The sequence below is a fragment of the Armigeres subalbatus genome, chromosome 3 (assembly GCF_024139115.2).
Source record: "Armigeres subalbatus isolate Guangzhou_Male chromosome 3, GZ_Asu_2, whole genome shotgun sequence".
NCBI classification, from domain to species: domain Eukaryota; kingdom Metazoa; phylum Arthropoda; class Insecta; order Diptera; family Culicidae; genus Armigeres; species Armigeres subalbatus.
In genome coordinates this window covers 138,442,606-138,469,844 of record NC_085141.1, presented here as the reverse complement: position 1 = coordinate 138,469,844, position 27,239 = coordinate 138,442,606, and the positions used below count along the sequence as shown (strand labels likewise).

The 27,239-nt window shown below is 42.7% G+C and overlaps 1 protein-coding gene across 8 annotated transcripts in view; it reads right to left on the bottom strand.

Moving 5' to 3' along the window:
- The window catches only part of LOC134221206 (uncharacterized), a 275,521-nt gene that overhangs the window by 220,485 nt on the left and 27,797 nt on the right, over nt 1-27,239 (bottom strand). For 7 of the 8 annotated variants that reach the window (XM_062700395.1, XM_062700398.1, XM_062700399.1 and 4 more), the window contains exon 3: nt 17,736-18,291. In XM_062700395.1, coding sequence (XP_062556379.1) covers nt 17,736-18,291 — 556 coding nt within the window. Of the gene's footprint in view, nt 1-460; nt 1,212-17,735; nt 18,292-27,239 lie in introns of those variants that run through there. The other variant, XM_062700402.1, reaches the window with a different exon arrangement.

Here is a 27,239-nt window from a genome sequence, read left to right as displayed (position 1 = left end):
ATATGTTATGAATGGAAATTCCGGTCCGATAATGTGTCAAAAGTATCATAACAGATATTGAAAATCGTTGTATAAAAATAGGTCGCATATCGAATGCCAGCTGACAGTAACGCCAGAGTTTTCCCGAGGGTATTCTTCTGCATAGAAAACTTTTATCCGGCATTATCGATAAAACCACTCGATAAACCACCAACACATTGTATCATTCAACCGCATGTCTTCAGGATAAGCCTGTGGTAAGTTAGCCTACTTCAACGTATATCACCGATTGGAGATGACATCATGCCTCTGGCCAATTACATTTTGGATTCACTTGCTACAATATTCAGTTGCAGTTGATTTATGTAACATGCAATTTCAAAAGGTTTATCGCAATTTACGATTGCATTCATTTTTTATAACTGGGTTCCAGATTTCAGTAAAGTAATTGCATGTGCATTAAAACAATAAGAATACTTACCTAGTTTTTATTAAAGTTTATGAGACAAGCTTTTCTGGGAACGTCTCAGTACATGTTAAGCTTTAATCTCGAATATTTTAGTACACGTCTTATAATTGTGTTGAAATATTTATATTCTGTACTTTCATGTTACAAGCTGCAACCAAAACAACGTTTTTTTGCCACTAAAAATAAACCTGAGAATTCACATTTCTTTCACTAACATAGGCACCTGAACTAAATATTTAATTGGCCAACCAAGCTTTCATAATGAATCACGGCGCTGTATCGCACTTAGAACCGCTCAACCAAACAACTTCTTCACAGTAGAACATTCGTTCTGCACTCCACCACACTGTTGCTACACCCACCTTCCCGGCATGACCTTAGCAGCACACTTTAAAAATTCCTGTCACTTTTCACAAAGCGAGGTCGAACGGTTTCCACACTTTCCGGCTAGTTCAGTGCACAGTGCACCGCCTAATTGCGGACCGATAGCAACAACACTCCGTCGTCACTGTTGTGCGACACCGTCGTTTCCTTTGCTGCGTGCAAAAAGGCACCGCTCATTCGATTGCAAGTCGCCTCTGCGCCAGTTGATTGCAAACTGAAGCCGGGAGTTCTAACGCGCATCGGAAAATGCGGTGAATGCTCCCCAATCATCCTCGATGGCTATCGGTTCGGAGGCGATATTTGATCTGTTGGTGTACAATAAGGTACGCAGTGGAGCATATTTTCCGCTCGGCCGAACAAGGCGACTGGTGCGCGTGGAGTGCCCAAAGAACTGCTCGAAATTAGTATCGATGTGGGCCATCAGCTGTGTTGCTTAATGCCGGGTCAGGTACTGGGAGTGGTGCACATATGTAGCATGATTCAACAGCGACTCTTAGGAGTAGCATTTAATATGAGGCCGTGGGTTTGATTGGAGAGAATCCTTGTGAGAAACACCAGCGAAGAGACTGAGTTACCGGTTTGATCGCTCACAGAAGTGAAATATAAACAAAGAAATCCGAATGGAAAATCAGCTGTTGAGCATGTTACAGAAACCATCGCTGCACTTTAGTTCTGATACAATATCGAAAGAAGGGGCACCAATAATTGATATTCAAAATTTCAAAGTCAAATTTGTACATGTTGGAAAGGGGTTTTCAAAAAAAAAGTTAGCAACCATGCGCCTCCTTCTCATATTCCATAGGATAAACGCATAATGAATTACCTACCTGCTTTGCACACACGGTTAGATGACTTTTCCCATTAATGGGTACTATGTTATTGTTGATATTATTCCCACCGTGAAAAATTCACCCATTTTCTTGAAAAAGCGCCTCTACCCATTTTAATGGGTAGTGGCACTTTTTAAAGAAAATGGGTGAATAAATATCAACAACATAGTACCCATTAAACAAAAGTCATCTAACCGTGCATGCTAACTGCAGCACACTAGGAGTTAAGGTTCATCCAAACACGGATACATTCTATCGCTTGGCGACTATGATTCTGTCTCAATTGGTATGGAAGCGTAAATGGAACAGCAGTGATGCAACGATGGAATCGCGGCGACTTATTTTCGCCGCCGGGCGATGAAATCGCATCTGGAATCAGATGGCGAAAGTCATCAACACTTTTATGTCTCGAATTAAGTACATTCACCAATAACTATTTGGCTGGCGTATTTTTTTACGTAGAATTATGTTCTTCGGAAATTTGAAACCACCACGGAAAGTATGAACATGAGCAGGATGACCTACAATGCGTAGTTAGCAGCAAAATAAAATTTCCATGAAGAATTTGAAATTTTCCATAAAAAAATAGGAAATTTCCAATAAATAAATCAGGTTATGAGCAATAAATAAATATAAAATTTCCACAAATAATGCAAAATTTGCATAAACAATTGAAAATTTTCCACTAAACAAGAATAAATTAGCACTTTTAATAGCAAAAAATCAGAAGAGTTATGTACAAGACACAACCGCCCAACGTAAACTACGTAAGGCAGTTTAGTTCATTGAGGATTGTAGTGCCATTATGCATGAATATTTTAAGAAAATTCATTTGATTACTTATGTCACTGGTTTCGAACAAAACTAGCGTATCTTAAGATATGAAAATTGTTGGATACGATAATTGTTAAAAAAAATTTACTATGAAAAACCAAATTTATTTCTCTGTGGTAATGATGCCTTTCTTGGATCCGAATTGCCTACATTTGGGTTTTGAAGCATTTGATGGAATATTTCAATAGAAGAAGCCCTAGGGGAGCATCCTCTTTTCCAATTGCAACATTTATTATTCATGCTTGCACCCACGTATTATAAAAATATCTTAGGTGCATCCACACTTCCTGAATCAAAGTTAAATCCTTCTGATTCAGGCGCGCATTTAATTGGACAAAATATTATTAGGACAATATAAATCAGTTCAATCAAAGTTAATTGCCTATTTCCGGGGATTAACCACCCGACTTGGACGTTAATTTACAATGTTATGGAAACTCATATGTGAATATGTACGTTATGTGGAAGATATTGATTTGAAAAATGTATTGGGTAACCACTTTCCTTCGATGGGACTCGAACCCATGACCCTACAGTACGCTAGACTGGTGCTTTAACCAACTAAGCTACGAAGGACCTCCGTCGGCCTTCGCAACCTAGCAGCTACTGAACGAGCTCGAGATTCCCAAATTGGACGCATAGTCAAATCACTCGCAATCCATTTCTCAAGCTAATACTTCCACATGTGTATAGTACGTCCACATTAGAGGAGCGTGAGTATTTAGAATGTCTGGCGGCTATACACATTCTTCATCAGCAACGGTACTGATCAAGTGAGGTTGTGTAAGCATTTGCCAGTCGGTCGTCAAGCTCAGACCCGACCGCATTGCGTGAGCAAGAGCACGCAACTCAGGTTCAGTTCAATCAAAGTTAATTGCCTATTTCCGGGGATTAACCACCCGACTTGGACGTTAATTTACAATGTTATGGAAACTCATATGTGAATATGTACGTTATGTGGAAGATATTGATTTGAAAAATGTATTGGGTAACCACTTTTTCCCTTCGATGGGACTCGAACCCATGACCCTACAGTACGCTAGACTGGTGCTTTAACCAACTAAGCTACGAAGGACCTCCGTCGGCCTTCGCAACCTAGCGGCTACTGAACGAGCTCGAGATTCCCAAATTGGACGCATAGTCAAATCACTCGCAATCCATTTCTCAAGCCAATACTTCACATGTGTACACGTCCACATTAGAGGAGCGTGAGTATTTAGAATGTCTGGCGGCTATACATTCTTCATCAGCAACGGTACTGATCAAGTGAGGTTGTGTAAGCATTTGCCAGTCGGTCGTCAAGCTCAGAACCGACCGCATTGCGTAAGAGCACGCAACTCAGGTTCAGTTCAATCAAAGTTAATTGCCTATTTCCGAGGGATTAACCACCCGACTTGGACGTTAATTTACAAACAAGTCAATATCTTCCACGCATAACGTACATATTCACATATGAGTTTCCATAACATTGTCGTCCAAGTCAGGTGGTTAATTAAGTCAAATCGACTGGGTGAATGACATGTTGCTGAACAATGAACTGATTACGTAATCTGAAGCCACAAATCTATTCATGATGAGATGTCGAGGAAGTTCCCACAAACAATAACATTTTTTAAAATATCCCTTCCCCTTCGGGTTTTTTTTGCTCAAAAATAACAATTTGAGGGGTAAAAAAATTTTTTCCGGTAAATTTTAAGAACTTTCAAACAATTCTTTAACAAATCCGAGGAGTTTTTTTATTTATTTATTTTTTTTCATTTTAATATTTATTTTTTACAAGCAGACCCGACGAACTTTGTTTCGCCTAAAATTGATTTATTCTCTGATTAGTTCTCGAGTTATGCAGAAACTTTTGGTTCATTTGTATGGAAGCCCCCCTTTCCAGAAGGGGGAGGCGTTGCAAACCACCACAGAAACATATTTTCCTTCCCTTTTGGTTCCAATTGTTTGATCTCAAGTTATGATGAAATTGGTGTTTCATTTGTATAGGAGCCAGGTTCCAAAGAGGAGAGGGGTCTCAACCAATCTTAAGAACCTTCCCCGGCCCCAAAAACCTCTGCATTCAAATTTTTACGCCGCTCGATTCAGTAGAAGAAGAAGAAGTAGATTACAACCTCCCCACCCCCTTGACTTTGCGACCAGTAGACCTTGACCTTGCGTAGACCATAATCTTCTTCTTCTATCTTTATAATAAAAATGAAATGTGTTCGTATCCGCATAACACAAAAAAGGCTGGATGATTTTTTTGCATTCCTTCAGCAGATATGTTCGTTACCATTTCCGACGGGTTTATATGATATTTATTCATGCGAAAATCACGGGAAAAGCTAAGTAAAAAGTGAAAAACTAAAATTATGATTTGTATGGAAATTTTGCATGGGCAGTTCACAGCGCGCATTTTCGCCTACTATGCAGGACAACGTCTGCAAGGTTGAATAGTTTTTAATAAATATGTGTAACTACCTTATTAGTTTTCAGTTTGCCAAAAAAATGCTCAACATTTTTCCAAAGTCGTTTTTTAATATAAACATGTTTGTGCAATAACATTGCGATGATTGTATTACTAGCAATGGCATTGCCATTGATAACAAATGATCGTCTCATGCCTTACAAACATGCCCCTATCTGCATCACTTTTTATACACCATGCACTACATTACGCATTTTTGTTACATTCGTTTCGACCACGGTCATTGGTCCCGCTCCATTTTTCTTCTTTTTGTGCGAAACACCGCACAAAAAGTAGAGTCCAAAAGCCAACCGCACTGAACGGCGACGGCCGAAAAGAGACTCTTGCGGACAATAAAAGAGGGTGCTGCCAAAATGATCCGATACCCTATTTTTACGTTCATATCCCGAAGTTTCAATATAACTGACAAATTAGTGGAGAATTTCCGAGTCGATTGATATATAAATCTCAAAAATCCATCGTAAGATAAAGGCGCTATTAAAGTTCAAAATCTTACATGATTTCGTGACGGTCTCAAATTTGGAAATTTTCATTTGTAACCCTGTATCCGAGTCTTCCCCTTAGACGTAGTTTACGTCAATAGTTTACGTCAAAACTGCAATTATAGAAGAAGAATTTTCCATGAAGAAATCAAAATGTTCCACCGAAAAAAAATACAAATTTTTCATAAATACATTCAAATCTCTACATCTCGATGTTCAACATCTCGATATCTCTCCCTATGTCACTGATTTGCTCGGTTCCTTTCTATCTCGATATGTTCTTATCATGTTTTGTTCAGATTTCTCTTTATCTATGTCGATATATTCAAATTTCTTAACTTCTAGACCACCTTGGGACAATAACAATTTATTTATTTATTACCAGACTAAGACCGGCGTAGCCGGTGTGAGTGTGCTGCACATAAAAGTCTTCTCCATTCAGCTCGGTCCATGGCTGAACGTCGCCAACCACGCAGTCTGCGGAGGGTCCGCAAATCGTCCTCCAGCTGATCGATCCAACTTGCTCGCTGTCCACCTCGCCTTCTTGTTCCCGTCGGATCGTTGTCGAGAACCATTTCCACCGGATTATTACCCGACATTATGGCTACGTGCCCGGCCCACCGCAGTCTTCCGATTTTCGCGGTGTGGTTCTCCCAACAGCTGATACTACTCGTGGTTCATTCGCCTCCTCCACGTATCGTCCGCCATCTGCACCCCACCATAGATGGTACGCAACATTTTCTTTTCGAAAACTCCCAGTGTGCGTTGGTCCTCCACGAGCATCGTCCAGCCCAAGTAACATTTCAAGTTTTATTCCGCTCTAGGAATGGTTTTCAAGATCGAATTACAAGAACTGACAATAAAACCCATTACTACAGGATTACCTTCTGATGACCACTATAAGAGTAAGATATGTCCAAATGGCCCTCTCTAGATTACCACCATGGGGGCAGCAGGGACAGCAGGGACAGCATGGACCATGTCCAAGGGCTTGACGACCCCTCCCCAGCTGTCTGCGAGTCAGGGAGAACTGCCTAGGGCGTGGTGGGATTTAGCAGTGGGCTCTGCTAAAATCCCTCCCAAAAAACCACAAGTGCCCGTAATCAGACTCTATCAAAGCGACTGTGTGCCGCTTCAAAAGCACAAGTCCAGGGAGTGCCAATTGGCATGGGGAGTGTCCCTACTCCGGTAGGGTAGCGCGTGAGCTGCTTCGGCAGGAGTGAGTCATCTGGTTGTGCTGAGGCAGGAGTGTCATGGCGCGTCACCGCTATTGTCACCTCGAAGCGCAGCAGAAGTCTGAGTATGGACTGCACATGCTAAGGTAAGAGTGTCGTAGCGTAGTATCGTTGATTGGTCCCTACATACCGCTATCGACACCTCGAGGCATGGCAGTGGAGTGTTAGAGTGAGTTGGGGAGTGTCCCTACTTCGGTAGGGTAGCGCATGAGCTGCTTCGGCAGGGAGTGAGTGATCTGGTTGTGCTGAGGCAGGAGTGTCATAGCGTGTCGCCGCTATTGTCACCTCGAAGCGCAGCAGAAGTCTGAGTATGGACTGCACATGCCGAGGTAGGAGTCGAGGTACCCATCGACACCTCGAGGCATTGCAGTGGAGTGTTAGAGTGAGCACCCGAAAAAGGGTCACATGGAGTGAACGGTCTCTGGAGAAGCTACTTCGGCGGCAGGGTAGCAGTGGGTTGTACCCACACACCTACAGTTGTGCACATGTGGTGCATGGGGAGTGTCCCTGCTTCGGCAGGGTAGCGTGTGGTCTGCTTCGGCAGTGGTGTGATTGATCTTCTCGTGCTGAGGCAGGAGTGTCGTAGCGTAATATCTGTAGGCCCAGGCAGTTACCGCTATTGACACCTCGAGGCATGGCAGCGGAGCGCCCGGGAGAGCATCCAAGTAAGACTCAAATGGAGTGAATGGTGTGCGAGCACCCAAGTCAGTCTCGCGTGGGACGAGTGCCTGTGTGAGCGATAATGAGCGAGTACGCTTAGTACTGCCATCCCCCCAGAAGTAGTACTGCGAGGTAGTTCCTGGAGGAAACGATGGTGGAGCCCAAGGGAGTTTAGTCGGTATTACCGGTATGGTCGAGTCCGACACTCCAGTACACTTCCGTGTGGTAGTTTGGCAACTACAATGCACGTGTACTGGGTTAGTGTGTAAATGCATTCTCCCTTGTAAAAAAAAAGATTACCACTATAAACCTCTTATAAGAGTATATAAAAATCCGTTTCAAGCAGCCCGCAAAAAAGGGAAATTAGCTGCGGCAGCTGTCAAAAATGTTGCTTTGTGAAACAAAACCTTGCAAAGAAATAATAACAAACTATAGTGTTGATGAAAATCATGATGAAAATGAATACAAAATAATACTTTTTCGAGTTTTTTTTTTCAATGTACTTTCATGAAAATGAGGTGCGCGCTCGATTTCATGGTGAAAGCTAGTGCAAAAATGAGATTAAGCACTACGCGCCCGCAAAATAATATAGTTTTGGGCAATAAATTTAAAATTATTATAACATCAGTAACGTAAATATTAACTAAATTTATTGATATTACACCCAAATATGTTTGTTTTTTATAGCTTTTGCCAAAAACGGCGAAAACACCGTCTAATCATAAATTCCAGTGGTAAATTTCACTGACTTGAAGATGGTTCTCCATTTCCAATATGGCCATCATAGATTTCGATCAGAAAAATGTTGCTCTTATTGAACACCGTTATAAACCCTTTGCAATGTAAATATTCTTATTGGGGTTATTCATTTGACCACATTATGACCAAAAATTATGGCTTTGATCAAGCTTTGAAAATTGGACTTATTACGCTCTTCGTTACAACCATAGAGTTGCTAACAAGACCAATCGGCATTTGACGTTTGAAGCTTTTCGAGCAGATTTATTAGAGGTTTATTGATAGCAATAAGATCGCCAATAAATCTGAGCAACTAGCCATGGTGACTGCTGTCATAAATCCGCTATAAGAATTAAATAAATCCAACAAGCATGAAAATTGTTACTTGGGAGGTCTCGTGTCCGTAGAGAACTACCGGTCTAATAAGCGTTTTGTAGATAGTCAGTTTGGTACGGCGGAGAACTCTATCTGATCCATTCGATTTCCAGCCACTATGCGTCTTCGAATTTCTCTGCTGGTATCGTTATCGGCGGTCACCAGTGAGCCCAAGTTCACGAATTCTTCAACCACCTCGATTTCGTCACCACCGATAGAAACTCGTGGTGGGTGGCTTACGTTGAGCCTCTTCCTATCATGTACTTCGTCTTCGACGGGTTGATGACTAGTCCAATCCGTTTAGCTACGCTTTTCAGTCTGATGTAGGCTTCCTCCATCTTCTCAAAGTTACGTGCCATGATATCAATGTCGTCGGCAAAACCAAATAACTGGACGGACTTCGTGAAAATCGTACCATTCGTGTCAATCCCTGCCCTTCGTATTACCACCCTCAAAGCGATGTCAAATAGCAGACACGAAAGACCATTACCTTGCCGTAACCCTGTACGCGTTTCGAAGGGACTCGAGAATGTCCCTGAAACTCGAACTACGCACATCACCCGATCCATAGTCGCCTTGATCAACCGTATCAATTTATCCGGAAATCCGTTTTCGTGCATTAGCTGCCATAGCTGGTCCCGATCGATTGTATCATATGCGGCTTTCAAGTCGATGAATAGATGATGTGTGGGTACGTTGTATTCGCGGCATTTCTGCAATACCTGACTTCTCATAGAACTTTCGTGCGTTATTAGCGCGGTACAGTTCCTCCGTCTCTTCACGGTATCGATCTTCTTGCGGGCGCTTTTTCCTCCGGAAAATCGAGTTTTGTCTGTTCCGCGCCCGTTTGTATCGTGCGCCAACGAGGCACGATACAAATGGGCGCGGAACAGACGAAACTCGATTTTCCGGAGGAAAAAGCGCCAGCAGTAAGATCGGTGCGGTGTTGCAGCAATCTCGCCCATGCTGCATTCTTTTCCTCAACCAACTGCTCACATTCTCCGTCATACCAGTCGTTTCTCTGATCCGGAGCCACCGTGCCTAGTGTAGCGGTTGCGGTGCTTCCAATGGCGGATCGAATATCTCTCCAGCCATCTTCAAAAGATGCTGCGCCTAGCTGCTCTTCCGTTGGGAGTGCCGCTTCCAGCTGCTGCGCGTAGTCTTGGGCTAGTCTACCGTCTTGTAGCCGCCCAATGTTTAGCCGCCGCGGACGACTCCGACGCGTGTTGTACACCGTCGAGAGTTTTGAGCGCAGACATACTGCAACCAGGTAGTGGTGGGATTCAATATTCGCACTGTGGTAAGTGCGTACGTTCGTGATGTCGGAAAAGAATTTACCGTCGATTAGAACGTGATCGATTTGGTTTTCCGTTACTTGTTAGGTGATTTCCATGTGGCCTTGTGGATATTCTTGCGGGGGAAGAAAGTTCTTTGTCCATTCCGCGGGAGGCTGCAAAGTTTATGCATCGTTGGCCGTTGTCGTTCGATACGGTATGCAGGCTATCCGGTCCGATGACCGGTCTATTTATTTCCTCCCTTCCTACCTGAGCGTTCATGTCACCGATGACGATTTTGACGTCCCGCAGTGTGCCTCCATCGTATGTCTGCTCCAGCTGTGCATAGAACGCTTCTTTCTCGTCGTCGAGTCTCCCTTCGTGTGGGCAGTGCACGTTGATGATGCTATAGTTGAAGAAACGGCCTTTTATCCTCAGCTTGCACATCCTTGCGTTGATTGGCTGCCACCCAATCACGCGTTGGCGCATCTTTTCCAGCACTATGAAGCCGGTTCCCAGCTCGTTGGTGGTGCCACAGCTTTGGTAGAAGGTAGCCGCTCGATGCCCGCTTTTCCACACTTTCTGTCCTGTCCAGCAGATTTCCTGCAACGCTACGACGTCGAAGTTGCGGGGATGTAGTTCATCGTAGATTATCCTGTCGCAACCTGCGAAGCCTAGAGACTTGCAGTTCCATGTTTCAAGCTTCCAATCGTGATCCTTTATTCGTCGCCTAGGTCGTTGCCGATTGTATCGAGTCGTATTATCTTCTATGTCGTTCGTAATGGTTGTTTTTAAAGGCGGCTTATTGGGCCTGCGCAAACCTCCTATCTCGTCGGAAAGCCGTCGTGTCAGGGCTGTTTAGCGTCCCACCTAACACCAGGATTTGGGCTTGTGCGCTTTGAGCGGCACACGGTCGCTTTGGCGGAGCCTACCTGCGGATACATGCAGCTTTTTATAGAGGTTTAGCAGGGCCTACTGTCAAACCCCACCACATCCTAGGCAAGCGCCACAACTCGCAGATGGCCTGGGGAGGGATCATCAAGCCCTTGGACATAGTCCCTGCTGCTCAGCTCAAACATGTTTTAAAAAGTCTTATAACCGTTCACGTTTACCGTGTTTATTTAATCGGCGGCTTTAGCGCCATTCTCAACGAGAGACCACCGGTCACGTTTTATTTGCCCGACTTTTTGAGACTGTTTGGCTCAGGTAAAACCCTAGAACGGTTATTAAGCGAAATTGGCAAAATCTCTCAAACGCAAGCTAAATTTCCTCCCATTCATTCACCGCAAGACCTTAGGGACCGCAAAAAGTTTCTATCCAGCTTTTTACGCAAGCCATGCTATAAATTTTGCATCACCCCTTTTTGACATTTCTCGTGTCCAACCATAATCTTTATAATTCAATCAAAGTATGCTTAGGCATGTTAGAAAAATATTGGTAAGTCCATGGAAACGTCACAAAGCCAAATGATTTTGCTGGCGTAAACGAGAATGCGCATCAGCTTTCGTTCGAAAGCGCGTCCGTACGTAAACAAGAATAAGGGTGATTAAATACGCCTTTAAAAAGGGGCAAGAGCGTTAGACTACATACTGTGGGCGAAATTACCATTGAGAGAACAAAACCGGTGCTAGGGCAATCAATAAGGGTGAAATACGGCCACAGTACATTACGCAAGGTTAACTTGAGAAGCTAAAACTAAATCATTCTATTCAATGCACTGAAAAACCTGAACTTGGGACTCGGAACGTATCTACGTCGGTGGTTTAATTTCCGTCATGGGTACAAAAACGCCACGTTTGGCCTACACTAAATCATAACGCTTTTTCTGAGCCTTCGTTGGGATACGGATGAGTGTCTCTTTTATTTGTTTTAGAGGGGATTTAGAATGTCGTCACCCTACTCTCTTTCTTTTCCCCGTAGGTATATGACTTCTCTAAGCTCATGATCTCTTACACAATAAAATGCTCGACGGCGCACTACCAGCCTTTTCCCGATCGAGAACCCGTTCAGAACATCCACTCAGGGGGGATGCATTCTCTTCAATTAAAAAAAAATGTGCTGGTTTGAGTTTATTTATAGAAAAGATGATGGAACAATCTAAAATTGGGTAGACTGAGAAAAATTCAATAGAGGAGTCTCATGAAGAGACCGTTTTCAGATTGTTTGGCGCAAAATGGGTGGACCACTAGCACTTGTTTAACTACTGAGTTCATCTTCTAGCGCTGGACTTTGAACACCACGATCGATTGTTTGTCTCAATACGACTATTCAGGTATTGTTCTAGAACGTATCGTTTTCTTCAAAGCGATAACGCTTGGAGTTGAATATAACATTCTTTATCTAAATCCTTATGATTGGCGCAACAAACTTGGCACTTTGTATCCTCACAGACTTTTCTAGGTACTTGATCTTGTTAATCCCTAAAATAAAAAGAAAATTAGTTATTCATTTTATACATAAAAGCTAACCAGTCCTGGAGATCCAGTCATTTTTTTCAAAACAAAACTGAAAAGTCTGACAGTAGTTGATGAACAATAAAATCAATGGCTACTGAGACGTCGCCAAGAGGTTCGCCATAAGTTTGTACACAGCATACGTCAAAGTTGATTCACCCCTTGTTTATTTATAGCTAGCGTAAAAAGCTGGATACAACCAAGAAATAACGTGTTTGGCTCCCGAAATTAGTGAGTCGTTTATTTAAGAAACTGACGTTAAACGTAATTAAGCTAAATCACCATCACTTTACTTCTAGAATAGTTTATTCGTGCTGGACGTTTTTCAACGGAAATGGATACATAAGAGCAAACATGGCCATGTAACTAAGCTCTAACACGTACCTGCGCAGGTTTTTGATGATCGATGGGGCCCAACGAACTTCGACGAGTCTGGCAGCTTCTGGCTCGAGAAAACCTCGTTAACGGCGGGTGATGCGATGGCTGCCACCGGAATGTCCACGCTGCGATTTGGCGCGCAACGTATAGATGATCCGCGTGTGTGTTATGGCCGAACTAGAGATGCGGAGGTAGTGGCGGCTGGAACGGAAGCTTCCGTTTTAATCCGCGAGAGCAATGGCGGCGTAAAAATGCCGATAATGTCCCCGGGGCGATCCTTACTTACGGATAGAGGCACACGTACCCAAAGCGACCCGGCTTCGCGTACCTTTCCGTTTCACCGAGCGGGGATCGGCGAAACCTCTATCTTTCGGTTCGGATCGCACGCAGTGAACCCGCGTGTAATGGACGACACGCGCTCTCGGATGGCTCCGGTCCACAGAAATTGACGGAGAGGGACCTTACCTTCGGCAATGGACGAGCGATGGGAGAGTATTCGTTACGAATGCTACGATGTTTTGAACGACTTCACACACTCCGTTTAACTACCTACTTGAGGTGGGCCTTTACGGTACACACGGGTCTCGATGAACTTGAACGGAATTCGTGGCTCGCACCACGATGGAACCTTGGACGGTCGCCACAAGACGACGGAAATTTCCAGCCGTACGGAAAAAGCGCAGCGCGCTGCGTGTCCAACACGAATTTATTTTAGTATTAAGTTAAATCGCTCACATAATTGAGTATAATTACCTTTTTTCGTAGTAGTAGATTTAATAAAAAATTCAAGCAGAATTTGCGATACAACGGACCTCAGTCCACTAAACAAAGAAAGAAACACAAAACGTTTAACACCACTTATCATTTTTATAAACTCACTCACTAATGTTACCTTTAAATTGTACTTCAAATCACACAAGATATTTTCAAAACGTAAGTATCTCTAATCACGTACCGTCTACGGGGGTGTCATTGGGCCAAAATGTGGTATGCTCCAAGTAAATGTTACAAAGCTCTAGTAGTTAATATTGGAATCAAGTTGTAATTAATTAGGTACAAGCTTGAACAATAAATTTACCACTGTGTGGGGAAAAAATAATAAATGAGAGAAATTCTTCAAAGTTATATGTTGTTTAAAATTGGCCCACTCTCACGCCTCACAGGGGGTGACATTGGGCCAAGTAGAATAAAGTTCAGCGGTGACGATGCAACGATTTTTTTTTTCCTCGTTTGTCGGGTGAAGATCACTGCGTCCAGATTTTAGGACTATTGTGATATACCCTTTTACTGTGCAATACGCAAGTTATCTCAGTAACATGTTTGTCACTGAGATACCTTGGTATCGACTGAACTCAAGACCATCTATTATTGATGAATAGAGATCCTGAGTTACAGTATGTGACTCCCCATTCTGGCGAGACTAGCTTTATGAAGCCAACCACGTCCTTGGGGGATAAGATCCATATGTCAGCAGGCCCTAAAAGGGCTTGCTGAGAACTTTGAACCTACGTTGGGTGAGTGCACTGCCATAGCAGAGGATGTGTTCTGATGTTTCTCTCTCCTCGTCACAGAAGCGGCAATTTGAGGTTTGGATTGCTCCGATCTTTTGTAGATGGTATCTGCAGGGCAGTGTCCAGTTATTAGACCGGTGTAGATGTTGAGATCCCTTTTGTTGAGACCTAATAGTTGTTGGGTTTTCTTGGGGTTAATCGTTACGAGCCTTTTGGATTGGCTCGTATGGGGAAGTGCATTCCAGTTTGATGTGATTTGACTGACCATATATTTGTTCAGTTCCATTTTTACAGAGCAGTCTGAGATCCCGCAGAAGGGCTCAGAGCCAATGAACCTTTCATTAGATCCATTCCTGGCTAGCTCATCAGCAATCTCGTTTCCCTCTAGACCCGTATGTCCTGGGATCCAATATAGGTAGACTCGATTGCGTATGGATAAGTTTTTCAAAGCCAGAATGCATTCCCACACTAGCTTTGAGTTACAAGTGTAGTTATTAAGCGACTTAAGTGCCGCTTGGCTGTCAGAGAAAATACATATTTTTGCAAATCTATACTTTCTCCTCAGGCATAATAACACGCATTCTAATATTGCATATATTTCCGCCTGAAATACTGTGGGCCACTGTCCTAAGTGGACAGAAATTTTTGTTGTAGGGCCATAGATTCCGGATCCTGTCAGATTATTCATTTTCGAACCATCTGTGCAACGATTCAATCGTTCATTAAAAATAATTGCCTACATTACGGCTTTTACCAACTATGTATGGCAAATCAACCAAAGGCTTGGCCCAATCTCACCCCTTTTTAGCATGCATTGCTCGTTGCTACGAAAAAACAAGACCGCTAAATAAATATTCATAAAATTCGATAAAACAACAAACAGATTATCGTAACATGATCACCAGGTATCCATCGATCTAAAATTTAGTTATGTAATAGATTTGTGGGGCATTACTGACACTATTTTAATACGGGTTCATTCGATCAGTAGTTTTACATTCAAATTCCAAGCATTATGGTACGAGCACAATTAATCCTTGGAATTTGTTTTGTGATTTCCTAGACGTGAATTTTGATATAATTTGGAACCGTTTGAAATTTTTCATCAAAATTCGTAACAGTTTCTGAGATATTAGAAGTTGAAACATTTTCCGTTTTTGGCCCAATCTTACCCCCTAGGCCCAATGTCACCCCGAACGACGGTACTTCTGCTTTCCAGCCGATCTTCTAGCGAAATGATCAAGCGGATGAAATAGCTACGCCAAGAAACTGTGCCTCTTTTCAAATTTGACCCTTTTTTTAAAGACTACTCTGTAACTATTCTTCAGGGGAATACATTATTTGAAAATCGCGCCAAATGATTTGCATGGCGCCGAGAAGCATGGCGAATTTAAACCGCTTATTTTTAATTTAGCGCCATGCTATAAAAGCAGAGCTTTTATAACATGCTTCATGTACGCGAATTGAGCACAGAGATAGCTCGATTTTTTAAGTTAATATTTTAATCTTATAATATTTTCAGATTACGAATAATTAATTAACAAAAACAAAAACGTAAAACGTTACAGTCTCAAACACAAAAATATTTTTTTTACTGTCTATTATCAGACTGACTATTATCAGAATTTATATAACATTGGCTTATGTATTCTTGACCGATGCACTATCGTTTGCAACCATAAACGAAGTAGGCCTTTAGGACCCAATTGGTAGTAAACTGTTCGGTACTTAATCCCATAGCTCCCATGTACATCCCATCAAAAACAAAGCAATGAAAAGAAATTAAATTTGTTTATTTTATTTTAATTTTTTCAGCGTTGAGCACGCATGTTTTAGCAAAAAGAAGCGACGAGATGCTGTATTTCTTTGTTTCGCCATGAGATGAATATATCTTCAGTGAGATGGAAAACGGAGCAGTTCCCCTAATTTAAAAAGAATGGCAAGACATGCAAGCTTATATTCAGAACATGAACATCATATCAAAACTGCATTAAAGTTATATGAATGGGCGAACCAAAAAGTTATGATTATTTAACAAAAATGTCGTTTACTCATGTAACAAATGCACAATATGAACAAGGAGTAGCAGAATGAATCAAAAACCAGCATTCTAAGACGATGACAGGAACACAAAAGTTATGTAATCTGTTATCATATAAAATATGTGATCATGTTGAAATCTGTGTCGCAGATTGTGATAATTTAATCCTATATTCGTGTCTCGAAGTTTACAATTCACACTCCACGTGAATGCTAGCTTTTATGGAAAGTGTAACACGCTTTTAGTTCAACATACCTAACGATTCAAATCATTCGAAATCCAAAAACACTTGCAAACAGAACCTATTCACATGAAGGAAAGTAAACCGACCAAAATTTGAATGTTAATACATGTATTGAGTTCAACAAACATTTAGAGATGATAAACGTGACCAACTTTCATCGCCACTGTGGGAGGAAAATTGGTAGGTTTAGTGCCCAGCTCTCCAAGTTTTGTTTACTGCAATCGGAAACCGCTTACCTCAGCTGGGGGAAGCCACAATGAGGCCGGTTTGTGGGGTGAATCAACTAAAACACGCAGCCAAAAGCGTTCTCTTGAATTTTCAACTAGAAACGCTCTCTGTTTTGGTTTTCACCATTTCCTCGTGGTGAGAATATGAGAAATTTCTATTCTCTCAGGGAAAATTAGAGATCGGAGAAGAAAAACTGCCGAGGAATATATTCCAATCGAGAGTGAGAACCACTCGAAAGAAAATATACGGGAAATAGGGGCAACATGTTTAAACATTCGAAATTGGTAAGAACCAGTTATGTAGAAATTATGTCCCGAGTTTCGAAACCATTCCAGGAAATCTTAACGTGGCAAAGCCAGTGAAGAGAACCTTTGAGTTTTAAAGAATTGAAATCTTTGGTTAGAATACTTCGGGTAGGTATCTAAAAAATCGAATTGTGCAACGAGCTTTACACATTTTTATTACATGGGCACCCGTACCTACTTTGATTATTGCAATTTTCTATTTATGAGTGTTCTTGTCAAGTAGGGGAACTGCTCCTGGAATTCATCTCATGGCTCCGATAATAATCTCATCAAAAACAAAGCAATGGAAAGCAGTTTGATTTGTTTCTTATTTTTGTGATTCTTTTCAGCAGTGAGCACGCATGTTGACAAAAAAAGCAACGAAATTGGTGTTGTATTTCTTTGTTTCTCGATGAGATGATTTGTTACGGTTTATTTTATCTTTCTTGTAAGTGACAAATGTCTGATTGGATTTGTGTATGTTCCATTCCTGAATGTTCTGTGTTTGGGCCTGAAGATAGGCAATTAAAAGTATAAATATAGGAATTCCCAGACACAGACTTTATATTGCTGGTGCCACTTGGCACAAATAAATTGAGGGTGCCCAAATAGAATCTGAATCCTACACCAAATAGAGCTATGTATTCAACGCCTTGGCTGGTGTAGAGGCTTGTAATAGATTATATATTCAGTGAGATGGAGATCGGGACAGTTCCTCTACCTATATCAAATTTATACTAATAATGTAAGTGTCGATGTCAAAACCGGGTGATTATTATTTTTATGATCGTTAACCCTTCCACTCCACTACGCCTTCCGCCTCTTTCGTATAATCATTCTAGAATAAAATAGCAAGAGCTACTCACCATGCTGTTTCGCGAGCACCTGCAGCAACGGTGGAATAAGAAAGTCCCTATTCCAAATGGTGCTGGGCCAAGGCGTCAGCGGTGTCAGCCGGTTGTCAAGTTCGATCACATTCGGCCGTTTCTTCGTCTTAGCGTGCGGTTTCACTGTCAGCGGAGTTCGCCTCACCCGCAGCCCGCCACCGTTCGGCGTTTTCTTCCCCGGAGTCCCTCCGCCGGCGGCATGACTATTTTTGGACTTGTTCAGCTTGGTGCGATTTTCCGTCGCGGGTTTGTTGGCTGCTGTTGGCGTCTTTGGTGTCTGTTTGTCATAGCGCATCGTCAATCCATTTGGCTTTTTTGGTTCATCGCGGGATTCGGGCCTCTGGCGCACGATTTCCGTCTTGGACGGTTGTCGGTCATACTTTGGCGCTGGCAGTGGCACCGGCTTGCGACTAGGTTCCACTTTTGGTGCATTCGAAGGGACTGACGCTTTGGCTGAAGTGGACGCTGTGGTGGCAGCCGGCGAAGAAATCCCAAACGGATGGGCAAAGTAGAACATGCATATTGGTGCTGGGCTCTATGGGAGGAGAGATGCAAACAAGACAAGATTAGTAATACAAAACTATAAAGAGCTATCGGATGCTGCGGGGAGTTACACATGAATGAATCCATATGGACAAAGTATCTTCGATTCGATTCGAAAATGTGAAGAATGTGTTTCACAGATGGGAGCAATACACTTAATCTGGGTATTGGCATCAGGTTTTATAGGTCATAAGAATGATCGTTTCGAACATTGCTCTGAGCACTTCTCTGCGGTTCACGCTCCATAAACTCGTGAGAATAAGCAGATACGAGATCTAGATGTGGCTTAATTACGACTGGTAAATGAAATCATTACGATCAATTAGATGGTTCAATGACTTCATTAATCAATCAACCGTTTCCATTAAATTTTATCCACTGGAATGAATTATCAAATTGAGGTTTTAGATTTTATCATTTATTGGAAGTATCTTGGAAGCTTTGGAAGATTTCTGTTTACAGTGAAATCATTCATTACCATAATGATGACACCGACACATTGGAGAGCCTCTGCAGCCCTCATTGCAAAGCACGAGAATTCACGATGATGCTAGTTAGTCGAAATCAGAAATTCAACTCTCATCTTATTGAGCGTGGATTCGGATTGATTGAACATAATGAAAACCGTTATATGTTTACTGAGTTATCATCGAAGTAGGGGAAACTTTACACACGTGATCCCCGGGGACACATAATCCCCCCGGGTTTTCTTGAAAACTTAAGTTATGTTTATACAACCGATATGTGTAAACTAATCTGTTAGACAGATTATTGAATCTGAGTAATATTTGATATGAGTTACATTATGTACGTGGGTTTTAGAGAGGTTTTATTATTTTAGCGTTCTAAATCGTTTTTTGCTTCAAGTGAGGAAACTTTAATAACTTTTAATGATTCTAACCGAAACGTGTCAATTTTTTACTGGACATAGTTGTATTATAGTAAAATTGAATAAACTCATTTAATCGATAATTGCTTATTTCGTTTTAAATGGAAAGTTGAACAAAGATAAATGGGCGACATGGACATATGTACTTGATCCCCCACCGTTTGGACACACTTAAGGTCACTCTTGACAGAATCCAAGTTTCAAAGTGCTCGCGTTTTCGGGGGCACACCACTCGATACGGAAGCAACGCACAACTGTCATTTTTATTTTTTCACGCATGCTGCGACGCAGCAAAGCTGAATCAACAAAAATGACAGTTGTCCGCCGCCTCCGTATCGAGTGGTGTGCTCCCGAAAACGCGAGCACTTTGAAACTTGGATTCTGTCAGGAGTGACCTTAATCCAGATATTGCACATACTAAGGTGTTTGTTGGACCTCATTGTATATTATTGTACTGCTTGTCACTAATTAATCTGTATTATTTTTTTTGGTTTAGAAGTTTGAATGAATGTTATGACTTACACTTCAATTTATTCATTCAAATAGAACAAAAACGCGAATACTGTTCGATCTAGTTTTTACTGGCACTTTCTCTTTTAACTATTACAAGTTTAGTGGTAGAACCACTCAATTGTATTTGTATTAGATTGTAAGCCTTCCTATGTCTTGTCTTTCTTGTAGAATTGTCAATGATAGGCAACCACTTTTAGTTATTTTTTGAAAATAAATCGCTTTTGTTCTTACAGTACAGTACAGTACATTGACATTCAACATATAGAACAATGAATATTCTTGCGCTTGTAGGGCAAGACGGTATAATATGCCCCCCGCCCCTAAGGCAACGCCTTGATAAACTTTTGTTTTTGTAACGTAATTTATGCAAACTTTGTGTTATTTGGTAGTCCAGGAAGTCGCAAATGCATTGCCCGTGAGTAGTCATATAAAAATATTACAGATAACACGTATTAAAGCTTTTTTTGAAAAGTCGTGAAAAATGGATTTCAAAAGTGCCTGGGCAATACGCCCAACCTTAACCAAAGACGTTTCATAGCCCTTCATTAGTATTTTATCAATCCCATGATAAAAAGGTTAAAAACCTTATGTGTTTGACATTAAAAAACCAACATAGGTAAGTCGTTTAAGCATATAATTTGAAAGCAACTGCTGCAAGCTCGCCACGCTTGTGTCCAGTTGGTAAGGGCATATCGTCCTGCCTACACTGGGGCGTTTTGACCAGTGAAACATATTTTCGAAAAACGTTACATTTTTGAAGATAGAAGCTATTTTACATCATATTAACCACTGAGAAAAGTTAGTTTGTTGCACAACTGAGTGTTTCAGTGCAAGTTTTTCGGACAGTATGTAAGCGTCGCTCCAGAATGTTGAGCAAACAAACATTGAAAGTTACGTAAACTGTAACTTTTTCTATTTTGCAAATATTTTCATATTCACATAGTATGATGGTTTTACAAATATTTATAGGTACCGAATGATTTTGACCCTTAGCTAGTTATAGGGTAAGACGGTATAATGCGCCCCACCTGGCCAAAACGCCTCCCTTTGATTTCTAGAAAACTATAACTAATTAAGGGTCAAAATCAGTTGGTACCTATAAGTATTTGTGCTAGACCCCCGGAAATAGCTTTCTAGCACCAAACTCCGACACACAGCACGCCTTTACCGGTGTGATAATCGTGCAATAATTGCAACGCACAAACGGGTTCTGTTCTTCGATTTAAAGCTTTTGAAACAAACTTCACAGCACTTTAACGGGTTTACAAAAAGTTTATTTACTTTCAACACTTGTTACAATTGAAACAGACACTTTATTGGCCAACTAACAATACATTCATTACAGTTAGTAATTCTAATTTAACTTCTAATTAATTTCGGTGACCGGCCGAGCAAGATGGGATTTTTTGAATAATGCGCCGACATACTGGAGATGCTCTTTTATAAACCTAGATGGCGGGAAAAAAGAGGGTTCGTATCTAATCGGAGCTTTCGATGCATATGATAAGCTTCCGAATTGACCTTAACCTATACAAAGTACCTATATGTATTCAACATCACAGTATATAACTTTATGCCTACCCTAATGCTGAAACACACAAGCAAACATTTATAGCAAACTCTTTACTACAACATAGCCGGCCACCTAAATTTGAAAGCTCGAATTTATATAAACAAACTATCACGATGCAGACGAACAGGAATGGCGTTATTTCACAAAACAATTACTTAATTATCTATATTTTCAGCTAACTGCGTATCGGAAATATCGGCTACGGCATTCATCGGTTGCTGGTCGAAATTAAGCGGAAAAATTCGGGTCACAGGTCGTTTGTAGGTTCCACTAGCTGTTCGCAAAGTTACGACCCTTACTACTCCGTCTGCTCCAGGATGAATTTGTTCGATGCGTGCAATAGGCCAAGCGATGGTAGGTTTGCCGTCCTCCTGAACAAAAACAATTTGGCCGATGTGGACATCAATGGGAAGTGTTGTTTTCTCTCGACGATGGTTCAGTTCTGTGAGGTATTCTTTCCTCCAGCGATCCCAGTGCTGCTGGACCAATTTTTGCAACTGCTGGTAGTGATTCAGTCGGTTGGTGGGAATTTGCACATAGCTTGGCTCCGGGAGGCTTATGAGTGGTGCCCCGATGATGAAATGACCGGGAGTGAGGACATCTAGCTCAATAGGGTCGATGGATAAGGACGTAAGCGGTCGGCTGTTCATGTTTGCCTCGATTTGTGCTAGCACTGTTGCGTAGTCTTCGAAGGACAGCTGCGTTTTTCCGAGTACCTTTCTCAGTGTTGTTTTCGCGGTTTTCACAGCGGCCTCCCATAGACCGCCGAAGGTTGGTGCTCTTGGAGGAATGAAGTGCCACTGAATTCGGTGTTTGCTGCATTCTCGGTTGATTGATTCTCTGGTGTGTTTCGCTTCGAGAAGACGGTACAATTCGGTCAACGTATTCGACGCCCCTTGAAAATTTGTACCGTTGTCCGAATGGATTTCTGCTGGCATCCCGTGGTGTGCGATGAAGCGACGTAAGGCTGCAATAAAGGCCTCTGTGGATAGGTCACAGACCAATTCCAGATGCACGGCTTTGGAGGCGAAACAAACAAATACGGCAATGAATGCCTTCCGTTCCGTCGGTGCGCTGGTTTTAAGTAAACGGGTCCGCAGTAGTCCACTCCAACTACGGTGAAAGCTCTACATGGTGCTGTGCGGGACTTTGGCAATTGGCCAACGGGTTGAGAAACTGGAGCAGGGTTTAGGCGATAGCATTGCGGACATTTGCGACACACAAAATTGGCGATTGTCTTTCCGTTAACTGGCCAGAATTCTTGATGCATTGTAGCTAAGGTCATGCGAGGACCGGAATGCATGCATTGTTCGTGATAGTGCTGTGTTATGAGGCGTGTGAGTGGGTGGAATTTTGGTAAAATTATAGGGTGCTTTGTGTGGTAGTTCTCGGAGGAGTGTTCAAGTCGTCCACCGAGTCGAATGATTCCCTTTTCATCGAGGAACGGGCCAAGTAGTTTTAAAGATGACTTTTTGGAGACGGTTCGCGTTTTATCCAGTTGTTTCCACTCTTCCACAAATACTTCCTGCTGCGCCAATTTCGACAATGTTTCCTTAGCTTGCTCTAATTCTCCTACTGAAGCGAATAGGTTTGGGTGGCAATTAGGTTTGCGACGACATCGATTCACAAAACGAAGAATTAAGGCAGTAATCCGAAGTAAACGCCAAAAGCTTGAATAACGGTGGAATAGAAAGTTATTCTCTGGTGTTTGTTGAATCACGAGTGCTGTTTTTCGGCGTTCTAGTAGATCCTCGGGTGGCGTACCAGTTGGGTGCTTAGGCCAATATTCCTCCTCGTTCGAGAGCCATGATGGACCGCAGCGCCACACAGTGGTGACGGAGAAATCTTGAGGAAGCATTCCACGTGAAATCAAGTCAGCCGGGTTTTCAGTTCCTTTCACGTGATTCCAGCTGTGCCCGTGGGTTAACTGTTGAATCTCTGCAGTCCGGTTCCCGATGAAGGTTTGCCATGTGTTAGGTGGGGCCTGAATCCAATGAACGTCACCATTGAATCTGACCAGAACCAACAAGAAACTCCTTCCATCTTGAGTGCTGCTGAAACTTTAGCATATAATTTTGCTCCCAGGAGTGCAGCACAGAGCTCGAGCCGAGGTAAGCTAACGCGCTTGAGTGGTGCCACCCGTGATTTGGCTGCTATGAGCTCGATTTTGATTTGCTTCGCCTTGTCGATAGAGCGCGCATAGATGCAGGCACCATATCCAATTTCCGATGCATCGGTGAATACATGGAACTGTATAGAGACAAAATCCGGCAGAAAGATGAAGCGAGGTACCTTATAGTCGTTCAGAATCGGCAACTGTGCCACAAAATCCATCCATTTGCTTGCGATTTCCTCCGGAACTGGATCGTCCCATTCAACAGCGGTTAGCCAAAGATGTTGCATTCGGATTTTTGCCCAAGCGACGACCGGTGAAACCAGTCCAAGCGGGTCGTACAGCTTGGCAATCGTAGAAAATATTTTGCGTTTTGTCCAAATACACTCTTTCGTCGATAGTTCAACCTCGATGCACAGATGATCTGGCTTTGTTCTCCATCCGATCCCAAGCGCTTCCATGCTCTGATCCTCCCCAAGGTGTATAGTTGTATCACCGAAAACAGCCTCGTCAGGCCCACTTTTCAAGACATACGAATTAGGTGAAGACCATTTCCGAAGCTCTAGACCTCCTTCATTCAAAAATTCTTGCATTGCTTTTTGAAGCATGTATTGCCTTTTCCACCGTGGCTGGACCCGACAGGAAGTCATTCATATACAAATATTATTCCACGGAGCTGGCTGCATGCTCGTATTTTTCACCCAAATCCAAAACCAGTTGCTTCAGTACCCGGGTAGCGAGAAACGACGATGGAGACAATCCGTAAGTGACAGTTTGTAGCTCGTAAACTGCTATTGGATCCGAAGGATCGAATCGCCAAAGAATTCGTTGGAGCGGTTTATCGTCATCATGGATCAGAGTTTGACGGTACATTTTTGCAACGTCCGCCACCAGGGCAACGGCATGTTTCCGGAATCGAATCATTATTTCAAGTAGTTCGTCTTGAATAGTTGGCCCTGTAAGTAGAGCTTCATTGAGCGAATAGTTCGTGGAAGTTTTCGCTGATCCGTCGAAGACCACACGCATTTTCGTCGTTGAGCTTGTTTCCTTAAATACAGGATGGTGTGGAAGATAGCAGACAATTTTGCCTTCATCCAAGCTTGAGTCATCCGCCACTCCAATGCACTTCATGTGACCCAGCTCAATGTACTCCATCATGAAGTCACTGTACTGCGATCGCAGATCACAGTTTAGTTTCAATCGTCTTTCAGTGTGATGAAATCTTCGGAGAGCCATCTGTTTCGATTCACCAATCATGCTGTTGAAATTCATGTGCTTAGGGTACCGCACAATATACCTGCCAGTGTCATCACGAGAGACTGTGTTAACGAAATGTGTCTCACAATCTTCCTCTTCCTGTGAGCGTGGTGTTTTAACCGTAAATTCTTCCACTGCCCAAAACCGTTCGATTGCCTTGTCCAAAGATTCCACCTTCGCAATATGGCAACTAACCCGCGACTGCCCTTCCATACATGTAACCTCGCCAGCTGCTACCCATCCAAATACCGTATTGACAAATACTGGGAGCGTATTGTCGAATTTACGAGTTTGCAACCGGCCACCATCGCTTATATGGAAATCATAGAAGTATTGGGTACCTAAGACCAAATCGATCGGACCAGAAACGTTAAAACCAAGATCAGCCAAAACCATATCAGCCGGAGGTTTCCATTCTCGCATCGGAATCGAGTATGATGGCTGATCGTCAGTGAGCTGCTCTAACACCAGAAATTCCATTGAAGTTGAGAAATTCTCCGTCCGAGAAGAAATTGTAGTGGAGACTTCATAAGCCGTGCGATTTCGTGATCGACCAATACCAGTTATTTCCACCTTTTTGTCCCGCCTTGAAAGTTGAAGCAGCTTGCAGAGATTTGCCGACATCAAGTTGGCCTGTGATCCGGAGTCTAGAAGCGCCCTTGCCTGATGTATCCTTCCCCAAACGTCCTTCACATTGAGCAATACCGTGAGCAAAAATATATGCGAATTAGCCTGCCCTACCGCCGAATTGGATGAAATTAATGCCATCGAACTAGAAACAGATTCACCAGAGTTCGAAGCACCGCCAGTTGATGATGATGTAGAAGGATTTACGTTTTCATTCGTTGCCGAAGTAGAAATAGAAGTGGGAACAGAACCAGAACCAGGAAACCCAGGATGCAACAACGTATGGTGCTTCTTCGAGCACGTTCTGCAACGATATTTTGATGGACAGTCCCGTGCCAAGTGATTCCGGCCAAGACAATTACTGCAGAGCCGCTTGGAATTAGTGAGCTGCAGCCGTTTATCTATTCCTAAGTTTGCGAAAGTTGGGCACTGCGTAATCCAATGCTTTTCATTACAGGCGAAGCAGTTCGGCGACTTCGTTTCAGTCGCCGAGTTGACCGAAACTTTCGTGGGTCGTAATTTGCTAATGCTAGATGACGTTGTCGTTGAAAACATACGCTGATCGACCGAAACCGCATCTAACACCCGGGTTTGCTTTTTGAGGAAATCGACCAACGACCCAAATGACGGTTCCTTATCTGGTGTCACAATTTCTTCCCACCGTTTCTGAATAACTTCGTTCAGTTTGGAAACCAATAAATGGACTAACATTGCTCCCCGACCACTCGTTCTTTCACCTAACTGGTCCAGGATTTTTGTGTTGCGCTCGAAACAATCAATAAAATCGTGCAGACCAGCAGCTAATTCCTTCTTCATCCTTGGGTACTCGAACAACGCATTAAGATGATGTTTTTGAGGAGATAATTGTTGGAGAACCGATCGACCAAAACCTCCCATGCAACCCTATAATTAGCCTCACTCATCGCATATGAATCAATAACCTTTAAAGCATCACCTTTCAAGTAGGCACGCAGATAATGGAATTTCTGTATGTCCGTGAGTTCTGCCGAAGAGTCAATCAAAGCTACATAAATATCGTGAAACGGAAGCCAATTTTGAAAGTTGCCATCGAACTCCGGCAAATTGATCTGTGGAAGTCATACGGAGGCTTGGACATTTGGAACTTGATTTGTGTGCGCATTGGATGTGCTTGGTGTCGCTTGACCTTGCTGTACCTTTCTCGCCAACCCTGCTCTTACCTCAAAGTACTTTCCTTCGAATTCGGCCCTGAGTTGATGGTGCTCTGGCATGTTCTCCTCATTGTCCTCCATGCTCTCGATATCGTTCTGGAGATCCTCGAACTCATTCCACTTTTGCTCGAGTTTCTCTATCCGAATGTTGACCGACTGCTCATCGAACTCCTTGGTGTTTTTCAGGTACTGTTCAATCCGGTCCATGAACTCGAGAACGCTGTCTCTGTTGCGTATCAAGCTCTTGAGTTTCTTCGACGTCGACATCTTGCTTGCACCGAACGGAATTCACGAGATCAGCCAGCTGGTGAGCCTGTCTAACAGGCCTTGTATACTAATACAATCTTTGGGCAGCAATAGTCCACACCACCAGCAATACCATACGAGAGCTCGAAGGCTGTAAAATTTGACCAGGGAAGCACCTTCCACAGAAAATTATTTGATTGGACAGGGACTCACCTGGTGAGCCCGTCTAACAGGCCTTGTACAATAATACGATTTCTGGGCAGCAATAGTCCACACCACCAGCATACGAGAGCTTGAGGGCTGTAAAATTTAACCAGCGAAGCACCTTCCACAGAAAAGTATTTGATTGGACAGGAACTCACCTGGTGAGCCCGTCTAACAGGCCTTGTACAATAATACGATTTCTGGGCAGCAATAGTCCACACCTCCAGCAACACCATACGAGATCTCGAGAGCTGTAAAATTTAACCAGCAAAGCACCTTCCAGAGAAAAGTATATTTGATGGGCAGGAACTCACCTGGTGAGCCTGTC